The following is a 12,522-nucleotide window of genomic DNA, read 5'->3' on the forward strand; positions in this document are numbered from 1 at the left end:
TTAACTGAAATGCTAAGAACTGAACCTGGGACCTTATGGATGCAAAGCAAGTGCTCCACATCCGAGGTAGGACCCTTTTTCCACTGCCAACTTGAATTAATGTCCAGCTGCAAATCTTTTGAGGCTCAACTGTAATGCAATTCATTTCTTTCAATGGCACTTCCAATCTGGAGTCCAACTTTAAATAAAAAGTTATCCTCAGTGGGAAGCTGGTCCAACTATCTATTTCAGCCAAGCAAAGACGTTTTCAAAGAAATGCATTGCTCTGATTTTCTAAACGAACAAACCCCAACTTATTTAGTCTTCCCTTGCAGTTAAAATGTTTCATTTTTAGTTTCCCCTTTTCAGCTGTATAAACTCAAGCTGCATAATCAATGAAATCTCAAATACAGATCAAGTGTATTATATAATTTTTAATACAAATTCAACTGTTCCCAGCGTTGCTCTTCCCAGAAACAAAAACGTGAACAGTATACAGAGAAAGGCCCACAGAAGAGCAGGTCCTGAATAGTTGGTTCTGGGCAGAGAATGCCAATTCCAGCAAAAACAGAAAGACACACACATTTAAAGACCACAGTGGTTTATTAGGAGGCTAGGGATCTTAGGAAAATTCCTCACGGATGCACACCACATAAAATAGATAAAAGGGACTGAGAAGAAAATCCAAGAATTAAAATGAAAGCTGGGAATGGCGGTGGTGGAAGGCAGGCCATGAACAGAGAGGTGTGGTCTGGGTCAGTTGTTATAAGGAGAAAAAAAGCTAACTTCAGAATCCAAGGACCATGCCACTATCCTAGAAGCAGTATGCAGCAGAGCCAAAGGCATTACCAAGTGCCTTGGGTCCCAAATGCTACCATGTTTTCGTATAGGAGATACAAGAGGGAAAAGCCGTAAGAATCTATCATCTCTACCGGCTTATTAGAAGGTTGGGTTGAGATTACATGGACAACAAACACCTAAGCGTAAGAGTGGAGCACAGCTTCTACTCAGCATGAAGAATGATGTTGTGCTAATGGTTCAACTCTGTTACACTCATCCAAATAGATACTGCAAAACTGTTTCAGTGCAGGTGCCTGCAGCTGCAGTGCTACGCAGGACAGAGATAGGCGGTTCCTAATAACCAAGATGCCTTATGTAGAAGTCCCTGGCTTAGTCATTTTTCTTCTCTGGAGCAAAAGCATTTGGTTTCTGTGCAAAGGTCTGTGCAACTACCAGTGGGAAAACCAGGGATGCATCAGCATAAACCTGTCAAGATAAGAACAGATGAGGAAAGACTTATGGTTGTATCCAACTAAGTCCTACTGACAGTAGACCCATTGAAATTAATGAACTTAAGTTAATATATTAACTTCAGTGGGTCTACTCTAAGTACAACTAGCACTAAATATCACCCTTAGAAAAGGGGGAGAAAAAGGGGGGAACCTTTTTCTCTCCAGATGTTTAACTACAACTCCCATTATCCCTAGTCAATGCGCATGCTTGCTGGGGTTGATGGGAGTTGTAGTTCCTGAGGGTCAAAGGCTTATTTTGTTTGTTTATTCTAAAGTTCACCAATCTAGCCAATGCTAAGTTCCCATGGTGACTCTTGTAGAAATAGTCCCACCCCTGCAAATACCATGATCTGCCAATCCTCTCCTTGCCCTCCATGTACCTTGATGGGCTTGGCATCCATGCGGATCTTTCCCCAGGACACTGCCTCATCAGGCCGAGCTCCTGAGTCTGAACCATCAAACTCCTGTGCTGTGTTGATGTATACAGAGAAGTCAGCGCCATTTCTCTGGGGAGGTACAGAATTGATGACATCAAGCAAAAGGAACACAGCTGGGTCAGTGATAACTAAAAACTTGGTTTGTACATTAAACCTGTTATGACACACAACCATTCCCACATATACATTCAGAGGTAAGTATATATCAATATATGTTTCTTTACATCAATTTAAGACAAATGATCCATTTAGAACAAACGCACTCTGAGATTTCAGGCAGAGTCCTTTCCTAGCACTACTTTGTTGTTATGTGCCTTCAAGTCGGTTACGACTTATGGTGACCCTATGAATCAGTGGTATCCGATAGCATATGAACCACCCTGTTCAGATCTTGTAAGTTCAGGTCTGTGGCTTCCTTTATGGAATCAATCCATCTCATTTGGCCTTCCTCTTTTTCTACTCCCTTCTGTTTTTCCCAGCATTATGGTCTTTTCTAGTGAATCATGTCTTCTCACTATGTGTCCAAAGTATGATAACCTCAATTTCATCATTTTAGCTTCTAGTGACAGTTCTGGTTCAATTTGTTCTGACACCCAATTATTTGTCTTTTTTGCAGTCCATGGTATGCACAAAGCTCTCCCCCCCAACACATTTCAAGTGAATTGATTTTTCTCTGATCTGCTTTTTTCGCTGTCCAATACATAGTGATCGGGAATATCATGGTCTGAATGATCTTGACTTTAGTGTTCAGTGATACTTCTTTGCATTAGAGGACTTTTTCTAGTTCTTTCATAGCTGCCCTCCCCAGTCCTAGCCGCCTTGATTTCTTGACTATTTTGGTCTCCATTTTGGTTAATGACTGTGCTGAGGTATTGATAGTCCTTGACTACTAGCTAAGATATTTTTAAATAAGAGATGGCAGTGACTGAATCTGGGGCTTTCTGTGGGCAAAATATGTACTCATTTATTGAACTAAGGGCTCTCTTCCAGATATGAACTGCCAGAACTCAAACTCTAAGCCTCCTGAGATTTTTATATCCTTTTAAGTGAGCCAATCAAGGCTAAAGGTTCAGCCAGCCTATGCACTTTTCTTCTACAAAATCTTATCTCATTCCATAGTTTTGCAAGATCTCCCACACCGGACAAATCCTGCCTTTCTACCCCGTGTGTCCATTCTTACTGCAAAATCTGGCTCACCATGAGGTTGGCATTGGCAATGTGGTGTTTGACAAGTCCTCCACCCAAGATTATCATTCCTGTTTTCCGGGCAAAGATGGCCTGGGTATTGACAAGCCTGAGATCTGAAAGAGACAGGATTAAAGATCAGACAGGAAGCACTGCAAACAGAATCATACTTTTGGATGGTAAGCCCAGAATGTTTGGCTCCCAATACACTGCATCCACTCATGACTCACAAACTGCCTTCCTTCCTCCGAAAATAGAAACCAAGGAGAGGTTTACTGATGTTGCAGAAGTCTCAGCTCACCTTCCACAATGTCCAGTACAAGGCCTGGTTTCTTGTAGGAGTGGAAGAAAATCATGTCCCCCAGGGAGCCATCAGTCAATGCTGGACTCAGCACAGGGATGCTGTTCTGCCAGAGAACATAAGTACCATTATAAGTGAAAACTGGACATTTCGTATGACAGAAGCAAGCATATCTCGCAGGGAAGGGACGAATGCATGCAGGAGGGGGAGACAGACTTGAAATTCCCATCATATTTCAGAAAAGTAGTAAATACATAATGCAGAACCATCTCTTAATGGTTGGGGATGGTGAGAGTCAAGGCTAGCAGCTGACAAATACATGGGGTTGCTCAACAAGCAAAATCTTCTGCGATATCACCCACATAGGACAGACCCTCAGATGATGAAAGATTGGAAGAAAGGCGTTATGAAGTGACAAAGAAGCAGCATTTTAGCCACGACAATGGAAGCTCATGAAATTTAAATGCAGGAGCCTTCTTCAGCCTACCTTTTGTGCCCAGTAATAGACTGATTCAGGATTGTTGATTTCCTTGCCAAGTCGAGCAATGAGCTTTGATGGAGTCCACTTCACACCCTGAAAGGCAGGGAGGCAGTGTTAAACAATGTCAACTTGTCTCCAGATAGGTAAGGAAGTATTAAGGCACATCTATGTAGACTTAGGATAGCTGGTATAGCACAGTGGGGAAGAGAGCCGCTGGGAGGCCAGAGTCTGTGAGTTCAAATCCCTGCTCATGTCTCCTGGGTGTAAAGGGCCAGCTAAAGATTACCCCCACAGTGAATGGCTCAGGGGTTACGTGCCCTGCCACCTATGCAGCCGTGGGCAAGCTGCATAGTCCCAAGGAGCCCAGTTGCCCCCCAGCTGGCAGTTACGGACAAGGAAGGGGCTGGCTTGTGCAGCTGTGGCAAGCTGAGCAGGCCCTAGCCAGCTGGGGAGGACTAGCCTCAGAGGGAGGCAATGGTAAACCCCCTCTGAATACTGCTTACCATGAAATCCCTATTCATAGGGTAGCCATAAGTCGGGATCGACTTGAAGGCAGTCCATTTCCATGTAGACTTAACACAAGCAATTTCAAAGACAGAAAAACAGTCTCTATGGGAGGGTAAGAAACCTAATTATATTGGCAAAAAAAATGAATGACATGAATAAGGAAATGGCCTTGGGATCACACACTCAGAACTAGGATTAGATCTTGTAAGATATGGCTCCTACGCTGTTTCATTCTCCATCACGTTTATAAGCTATGCTTTTCTCTATTTCCAAAGACAAAGACAGAACCCAAAGACTCATAGTTCTCAAAAATTGTTTGAATTATCATACACAAGTGGGGTGGGATGCAATACTAGCATTCAGACATACCATCTCTAAAATTCCAGCTCTCACCTCCGTGTCCTGCTCTGTCACCATCTGGTCCAGGATTGGCATCAGCCAGTCCTCAAACTTGCAGTAATTGTCATTGGGCACCAGCAGATTCCCAATCCTGGAGAAGAGGAGGACATGTCTGGGGAGCAAAGTCTGGTTAGGTATTTTGTCCCATCCTTGCTCCCTCCCCCCACACATGGTAATGCATGCAGCCAATCCCCTTCCCACAGCACAATATGAAACAGGTTGGATCACATAAATGGGAGGAAACTTGGAAGGCATCCATTTCTCAGAGCACAAAAAACCAACCATCAACCTTGATTCCTGATAATGGCCAGTTCTCCACACTACCACAACTGATACCTGTTAATCCCATTCTGCCGTAGTTCCTTCCCACACAAGCTGAAATCTCCAATGAAAGTGGGTGCCAAACATTTGATCAGATCTTCCTCCACACCACCTGCTGTGGTCACCAGCACATCCACCTACAGAAGCCAGAGGATATAGGCTATAATGCTTGCCAAGATTTGCAGAGATGAGCATCCTTTAGGCTGGAGTTATGTAAATGGGTTAATCCAGTCACCTACCATCTTCAGTCATGTAGCATCAATGGCCAATCTCTCCCACAAGTTGAGGTAGTTCCCTTAAAATTCTTTCCACCCCTTGAATGCTTACAAGAAGACCAGATACAGTGCTCATCACCCACACCAGCAAATCAAGGATAATATAATACCAGGGATTCTTTTCTCCACTACATATCCCAGCCCTCTCTTCCCAACCACGTATCTCATAAGGAATGTTTTTCCTTATATATCAAAGAGAGAAACACTATCCATGGTTTGATTACCATGTTGTGTTGCACCAGGTAGCGGATGGTCTCACGGACACCTGAGCTGATGAGGTTGGAAGTGAAGCCCAAGAAGATTGTACAGCCTGTTAGGTGGTGGGAACAGGGATTCAGGTCAGCATGGTTGCCTTCATCCTCAGCAAGTGGTGTTAGCTTTGCTTCTATCTGTAGAAAAGAACACACCTATTTGAATCAAGCTTTGACACAAATGTACAACACAGGGACTGCTTAGCTGCTCAGTTATAACGATTATGAACATCACATCCACTCAGAAATATCCAGTGCTGTCAACATGCAAGGCCTACGGCAGATAGGGCTGTGAGTTATTGTTTTGAAAGGGTGCTGCTGAGAAACTATGCAGTACTTCTGCATGCTGGCCAACACTTAAGTCTGTATATGTACATATATGGGTTCTCCCTCTTTCTACAATATATGAATAGTGCCAAGAATGCTATACATGTGAATGGGGAAGCGCAAGAGAAGATGGTGTAAAATACACAAGAACATACATATATAAATTTACAGAAGCCTCTATATGCTACAATTCAGCACCATGCTACCTCCAGAGCATGGGGAAAGGACCAAAATGCTCATATTTCCACCTAATCTATCACCATACTCACCATGCGATTGATCTCATTCACAGCCTGCCCAAAGCTGGTAGCCTGGAAACCTGTGGTGAGGTAAGACTGGAGCAAGGCATGATAGTCTAACCCACGGTCAAAGTCATAGCCACGCACAGTCAGGCTCCCTTCAGGTAGTCCCTCACTGCGTTTCAATACAGCTGCCACTGCCCCAGCAGGTAGGTCACAGGCCACATTCTCCATCAGGTGGACACTGGCGTGGCTGGCAGCCTAGAACAGAGATACCGTAAGTAAAAAGACTCCAAAGCACACCTTTCAAACTTCCTGCCATGTGAGTATGGTTACAGAACCACAGCTTTATAGTAACTCCTCAATTTCTACAGCCCTATTGCATCACCCCTCCAAACAGGGAAACAGCAGTTTACATCATCTCTCAACTGCCAGTGCTCTAGAAAGGCCCATGCTCACACCACCAACAATAAAGAACTTCTCCAAGCAATTCTTCCCCGTCAACCATTTAAACATAGGCTGCAATCTTAACCCCTGGCCAGCAGTATCAGGGCTTAGTGGAACAGCTCAGCCAGCGCCACATCCACAGCCCTAGCACTCATGCTGGCACAAATGCAAGGAGGGGGAAAATGCTCCATTGCAGTGCCAATATCCAGACTGGCACAGTGAAGAGGTCCAGATCAGGCCCACTGCTGTCTTGTTATGGCAGCAGGATCTGCACAGACAGCAGCATCCAGCATAAGGGAACATGATGCATTCTGACTGGAAAGTTGCCTTCCCTCAGAATACTTTTTAGAGTCACTATGTCATCATTGGAGCATCAATACAATTTCCTTAAATCTGGCAAAACTAAGCTTATACCTGCTTGCCATTTCCTAACAAACTTTCCCTACACGCACGACGCACACACCATAGCATGAGAACTCCTGTAGGTTTGGCTCCTTACCATACAGCAAAAACAGCATCAGAAAACCCAGGCCATACAGGAGTCCATGCTGCCGCTCTTCCCCACACCACAATAGCCCTAGTTTCCAGGTGTTTTTGTGTAACACGGCGCTATTTGCAGTACTTCTCCACACCAATACCAAAAACGTGAGAATAACTCGCAAAGAATTGAAAGCGTATCCCACCGTTTTCTCTCTTTTGCAGGCTAGGCTCACAATACATTCCAGATGCAGGCACACGCATCGAGAGACATATGGAGAGCTCACCTGCAGCCTGAAGTGGTACAGTCCAGAATTCTACTACCGTCTCCAGCATAATGCCCTGGTCGGTACCAAATATTGCGGAGGGGAGAGGAAGAAAAAAAAGTAAGTCACCACAGGGTGGGCGTGTTTAGTGCCATGTTCCTATAGTAAAAATAACACGCCCGGCTTCCCCGTCCTCCTAGGAGTGCGATGTCCCGTCTCCCTTCACATGATGAGATGATGGGGCCCTTTAAACTTAAAGAGGGGAGGAAGAAAGGCTGGCTGGCGGGCGCGTTTGTAGCGAATTGCCCGACCATGGGGGCGGTAGAGCGGCCTTACCTCACAGTGCTGACGATGACCAGCCAGTGATCTGCCCCTCCCTGTCCGCCCGCGTAGGAAGCCTTGCTAGTTCCAGTTAGGAAGGAAGGAAAAGCGTCGCTTGCTCGTTCCCCGGTAGGAAAAGCAGACGCGGGCCGATTACGCGTCTTTTCCTTGCTACAGCGTAGAGATGCCACAAATAGGCCTCGGAGACAAGACAGGATTAAACCTCGCGAGAGGTCCTCAACGGGGCGGGGAAAGAGCAACTCTCCGCCCAGGCTTGTTAACTTTTCCCTTGAAGAAAACACGCAGCAGCAAAAGCTTGGAAGAAGTGCGCCAGGAATCTATTTTGGTAACTAGCTTCACGTTTGGGCGGAAGTCGGAAGGAGACGGGGCTCCTTTTAGCGAGCAGAGTTTGGCGGCTTTGAGTGGCATCGTGATAGTCTAGAGCAGAGAGCAAAATTCAGAGAATGCCCTTTTTTTTGTCAGGAATACGGCAGAGAAGAAAAAGGATTAAACCAAACTCCTTGCACGCTGTGATTTCAGTGAAAATACACATATCCGCACTCACGGGGATCCTAATGGCGTGCTCAACTTGTCTAGTTTGGTCCTGAGAAGACTGAAATAAGAAGTTGAAGTAGTGCCCACATTAGCCATCACGTACGTGTGTGAGAGTTCTCCCTGTAGGTTTGTGAACATCTTGCCTCTATCCTTTATGGGCTAGATATGTGTTGTTGGCCCTCCCCCTTTTTGCTGCCTTGGCTGTTGCATTCTTTTTGGGCTTGTTGCAGCTATTTCTGCTTGACCCAGGAGCTGACGTTTAAATTCTTCATTTTTAATGCCTCATGTTTAGGTGTTCAACAAATAAAATATAACAATAAATTCTTGTAGGCTTACCAGGGTAGGGTCAGTAGTTCCTGGTGCAACCAGAATGAGTTTGTGATCTAGAGCGCTTCCACACACTATTTTCAGGTAATATTCAGTTACCACAAATTCAGGTTGCACAGTTTTAGTTGATTGGGAGGTTTTGCACAACAAACCCACTTTCCCAAAAGATCTGACTTCTTGTGATAAAGTGATGAGAAAATGCACTGGAAAGTGTGGGATCATTCTTGCTTTGATGCAACATTGTCTAGTGTCTCCTTAAGCAAATCAGGATGAATGCTCATTAAGCATCCAACATTCTCTAATCTTCCTGAAAACAAATCAGGATAAATGCTCATCATGATTGTCTGAAAGTGACCATAGTCAGAGGGAGCTGGCCCCTGTGTTTAAAGCAGTTGTTTCCTTAAGAACTAACCTGGCATCAAAAAAGAGCCTGCTATAAAATGATAAAACTGAGGTTATCATACTTTGGACACCTAAGAGACATGATTTACTAGAAAAGACAGTAATGCTGGGACAAACAGAAGGAAGTAGAAAAAGAGGAAGACCAAACAAGATGGATCAATGCCATAAAGGAAGCCACAGACCTGAACTTACAAGATCTGAACAGGGTGGTTTACAACAGATGCTATTAGAGGTTGCTGATTCATAGCGTCGCCATAAGTTGTAACTGACTTGAAGGCACATAACACACATACACAGGATCTAATAGGTGGCTCATATGGCTCTCTGCGGCTTACATCTTGGAAGAGCAATTTGTTGTCTGAACCCTTTTCCCCAGTAATGGCTTGTCATATGATACTCCCAATGCCATCTCTCCCTGCCTTCCTCCACCAACTTTATAATACCAATCTACCAGGCGTTTGAGCAGAAACATTGATTTCTTGAATTCTTTGCAGACTTAGCCACTGTACATTCTTAGTAACACGACACTCCATCACCAGTGAGTTAAGAAGGATGGTTCTTCATTTGACAATTGTCCTGTGATTGTTTTGGATGTTAAATACTCTCTCCAAGCAAAAATCTCCACTGCTACCACAGAGAGATCTGAGGCTGTGTTAAACACCATACATTTAAAACACATGGCTTCCCCAAAGAATCCTGGGAACAGTAGTTTACACCTCACAGAGCTACATTTCCCAGCACCCTTAAACTACAGTTCCCAGAATTCTTGGAGGGAAGTCATGTACTTTATATATGTAGTGTAGCTGTGGCTTAAATCTCCCTTTAAACATTGCAAATATCCCATGTCTATGAGAATGCTCCTGTAATTGTACACAAGGCCTAGGAAGACAACGGAACAAGAACAATTCTCCTAAGGTAGTTATAAATGGGATAACTTTCTCAGGAAGTTCCAGTATCTAAGATGGGCTATTTCTCCTAATATTTAACCAAAATCTGCTCTCTTGTAATGTTAGTCTATTAGATCTAGGCCTGCCCTCTAGAGTAGCGGAGAACATGTCTTTACCCTCTTCTATATAATAGCCTTCACTTCTTGGAGTGCTACCACCACCACCCCGGGCTTCTTTATGCTAAACATACTCAGTTCCTTCAGCCTTTCCTCATAGGACTTATTACCACTGACAATCTCCATTGCCCTCTACTGAAACCATTGCATTTTAAATATGTACTTCTTAAAGTGTGGCACCCAGAACTGGACACAGTCCTGTAATGACATATGACTAAGGCAGAATAAAGTGGAACTATTATTTCCCATGGCTTAGAAACTTTGGTTCTGTTAATACAATCTAAAATCACAATACCCCTTTTTGCAGTATCGTGACATATCATACGGCTGACTTGCATTCAATTTGCGATTAACTATAATCCCAAGATCTATTTCACATGACCTAATGCCAAACCACTATCCATCCTGTTACACCTGTTCATCATTCATTAATTAACTTTTTGCCTAAATGCAAAACTTTTCAAGGAAAAATACACTGAACAAAACAGGTCAGTACACTATCAGTTCTTCTGGAACTGTTTCATCAGCTCATACTGCAATCCAGACTCCTTTGTGCCAGGCTGCGGGCAGGGGGAGTTGGATTGGGTGGAAGTGTTACTTTGCCATTTCTGCCAGCTTTCATCAACATGAACCTCCATGACGATGAATGGGTGTGTTGGCAGAAGTGCCACTAGCAGGATCCCCACAGGTGATAGCCCATAGAATGTCCTGAAATGGGGTGTTCTAGGGGTGGGAAGGAGGAGACTCTGAGCTGACCTGGGACCCACTGGATCCTGACCTGGCCCCACTGCTATAACATAATAACATGGTAGCATCAGGCCCAATTTGGACATGGTTGCTGCACCAGGGAACTGCCCCCTGCCTTCTGCCCCAGGTAGAATGAGCAGTGAGGTTGCGGATGTGGCCCCACTGCTCGATTAAGCCTAGAAAGGGTTTGGATAGCACCCTCAATGTTGAAAATGTATTAAAGTTTTTTTCAAGGATCAAAATTTTATATTTTCTGGTCAAGGCCTCTCCTGAAGGAGACTATTACTAAGAGAAGAAAAACTTATTTTAACCAGTGAACCTGGCTGCTGGTCTTCTTCCTCCTTGTGCAGAAGTGGGCTGCAGCCTTTGACTCATCCTGAGAGCAGTTCTTAATCTAGGATAAAGATATGTGGCAATGGTAAATGCAGCCATCAACAATCCTCCCTCCTTAAAGCTAGAGGCAACACTAGATTGAAACAGAAGCTAGAGTGATGAATGTGATATATATATATACCTTATAGGAATTGTCACATAGGAGAACCGGAGTTACTATCACCTTGTGAGCCTTGTTTATCTTTCAGTATACTCAATTCATTTCTGTGTATTCTGCCCATCTTCTTAATTTGCTTCATGTATGTGATGTAAGGAAGTTGTTTCCTATGAAACATTAACGCAACAATAAATCAGTAGTGACAATGCCACTGCACTTTCCCCTTTAAAAAACTCTTCTGGGATGCAAGCCGCAGTTAGTAGGTGCATCCCATTTGCTTCCAGGCACAATAGCAGAAACTGTTCTCTCACCAGATGGGAAATAAGTATTTTTCTTTGTATTCCTCACATTTTGGAAGGTATGTTGTGGCTGCATGGCTCTCACCCCTGCAATAGACAAATGAGACATGATATTAATAGTAGCTCTATTTTTAATGAATATTTTATTGAGTTTTGTTTGAGTTTATATCAATATAACAAACACAGCTTCACAACAAAGAAGCAAACTAAAACAAAACAAAAATGGAGGGGGTGGGGAAGGTGTGTGAGTCAGCATTCATAAGTTTTGCCCATTTTCAGTTTAGAGGAGTGTTAATATCTTTACATTCAGCAAGAGATAGAGTTCAGTATAGGCTAGCTCTCTTGTTTTAAGTGTAGTAGGTCAAAACAGAGGGCTTTTACTATAAAAGACTACTGTCAGTTTAAGTTTACCTTGAGAGCTATCTGTTACTGCTTAGATAGCATTTATAAATACTAGTTTGAGGTGCTTTTATAGTAGTGTCCTGTACCCCATGTGAGTTTAACATCTAATCAAGGTCACATAATAACCAAAGTTAAAACGGATGCTGTCCCCATGGAGAGTTTGCTCTTTTTCACTTTCTAAAGGAAAGTATTTCTTCTCTTATGGCTGTTTCTTTCTCCAGTTTTGTGACACCATGTTGCTGAAAGGAGGAAATGAAGATATACTGAGCCCCCACTCCATGGCACCATAATTTCGGTTTGGGAAGGGATCAATCTTTTGCAACAATGTGCATACCCATAGGAATGAGAAAGCATATGATATCCTATGTTTGATGTCCCAGAAAAAGGGTCTTGGTCATGGAAAGAACAAGGATTGGATTATCTATGTGGGCTTGGAGACAGTGGGGTGGTATCCAGTGAAAAAGTTATATTAGCACTTCTAGCTGCGCAACAGAACTTCCCCTCCCTCTCTTCTCTGTGTGCCCCCTGCATGCCCTCTAAATCTGGTTTGGTTTCCCCCCAACTCTCTGGAGCAGATTTGGAGAGGGCCGGGGGGGGCAAGGAAAGGAAAAGGTTCCATTGCACAATCAGAAGTCCCTGTGCTAACAGAACATCTTAGCTGAATTCCACCCAATGCACTGAGGGGTTTTTTTTGGGGGGGGGGTTGCTAATTGCTGAGCAGATCACAGAAGT

The 12,522-nt window shown here is 43.8% G+C and overlaps 1 protein-coding gene across 3 annotated transcripts; it reads right to left on the bottom strand.

The window, feature by feature from the left end:
* Positions 1–395: 395 nt before the first annotated feature.
* Positions 396–7,885, bottom strand: DHPS (deoxyhypusine synthase). Of its 3 annotated transcripts, XM_061626541.1 has the most exons (11): positions 7,521–7,885; positions 7,206–7,260; positions 6,025–6,255; positions 5,402–5,566; positions 4,918–5,039; positions 4,576–4,672; positions 3,682–3,768; positions 3,195–3,300; positions 2,906–3,009; positions 1,652–1,777; positions 396–1,245 (listed from the first exon to the last, which is right to left on the bottom strand). In XM_061626541.1, the coding sequence occupies exons 3-11, from the start codon at positions 6,226–6,228 to the stop codon at positions 1,150–1,152; spliced, it is 1,107 nt and encodes a 368-aa protein (XP_061482525.1). In that variant the 5' UTR covers positions 6,229–6,255; positions 7,206–7,260; positions 7,521–7,885; the 3' UTR covers positions 396–1,149. The 3 variants fall into 3 exon arrangements, with proteins under 3 accessions (XP_061482525.1, XP_061482526.1, XP_061482527.1); XM_061626542.1 differs by lacking the exon at positions 7,206–7,260; XM_061626543.1 differs by lacking the exons at positions 7,206–7,260; positions 7,521–7,885 and adding an exon at positions 7,125–7,179.
* Between the last annotated feature and the right edge of the window lie 4,637 nt (positions 7,886–12,522).

This window comes from Rhineura floridana, chromosome 5 (assembly GCF_030035675.1).
Source record: "Rhineura floridana isolate rRhiFlo1 chromosome 5, rRhiFlo1.hap2, whole genome shotgun sequence".
Lineage (NCBI taxonomy): Eukaryota > Metazoa > Chordata > Lepidosauria > Squamata > Rhineuridae > Rhineura > Rhineura floridana.

What these genes read in the sequence shown, in the direction of transcription:
- DHPS (XM_061626542.1), bottom strand. Translation starts at nt 6,228, where the DNA reads ATGGAGAATGTGGCCTGTGACCTACCTGCTGGGGCAGTGGCAGCTGTA. An exon ending in TGACAGAGCAGGACACGGAG is followed by an intron (nt 3,769 to 4,575) that starts GTGAGAGCTGGA and finishes CCTGCCTTTCAG; the next exon opens with GGTGTGAAGTGGACTCCATC. An exon ending in TGGATGCCAAGCCCATCAAG is followed by an intron (nt 1,246 to 1,651) that starts GTACATGGAGGG and finishes TTATCTTGACAG; the next exon opens with GTTTATGCTGATGCATCCCT.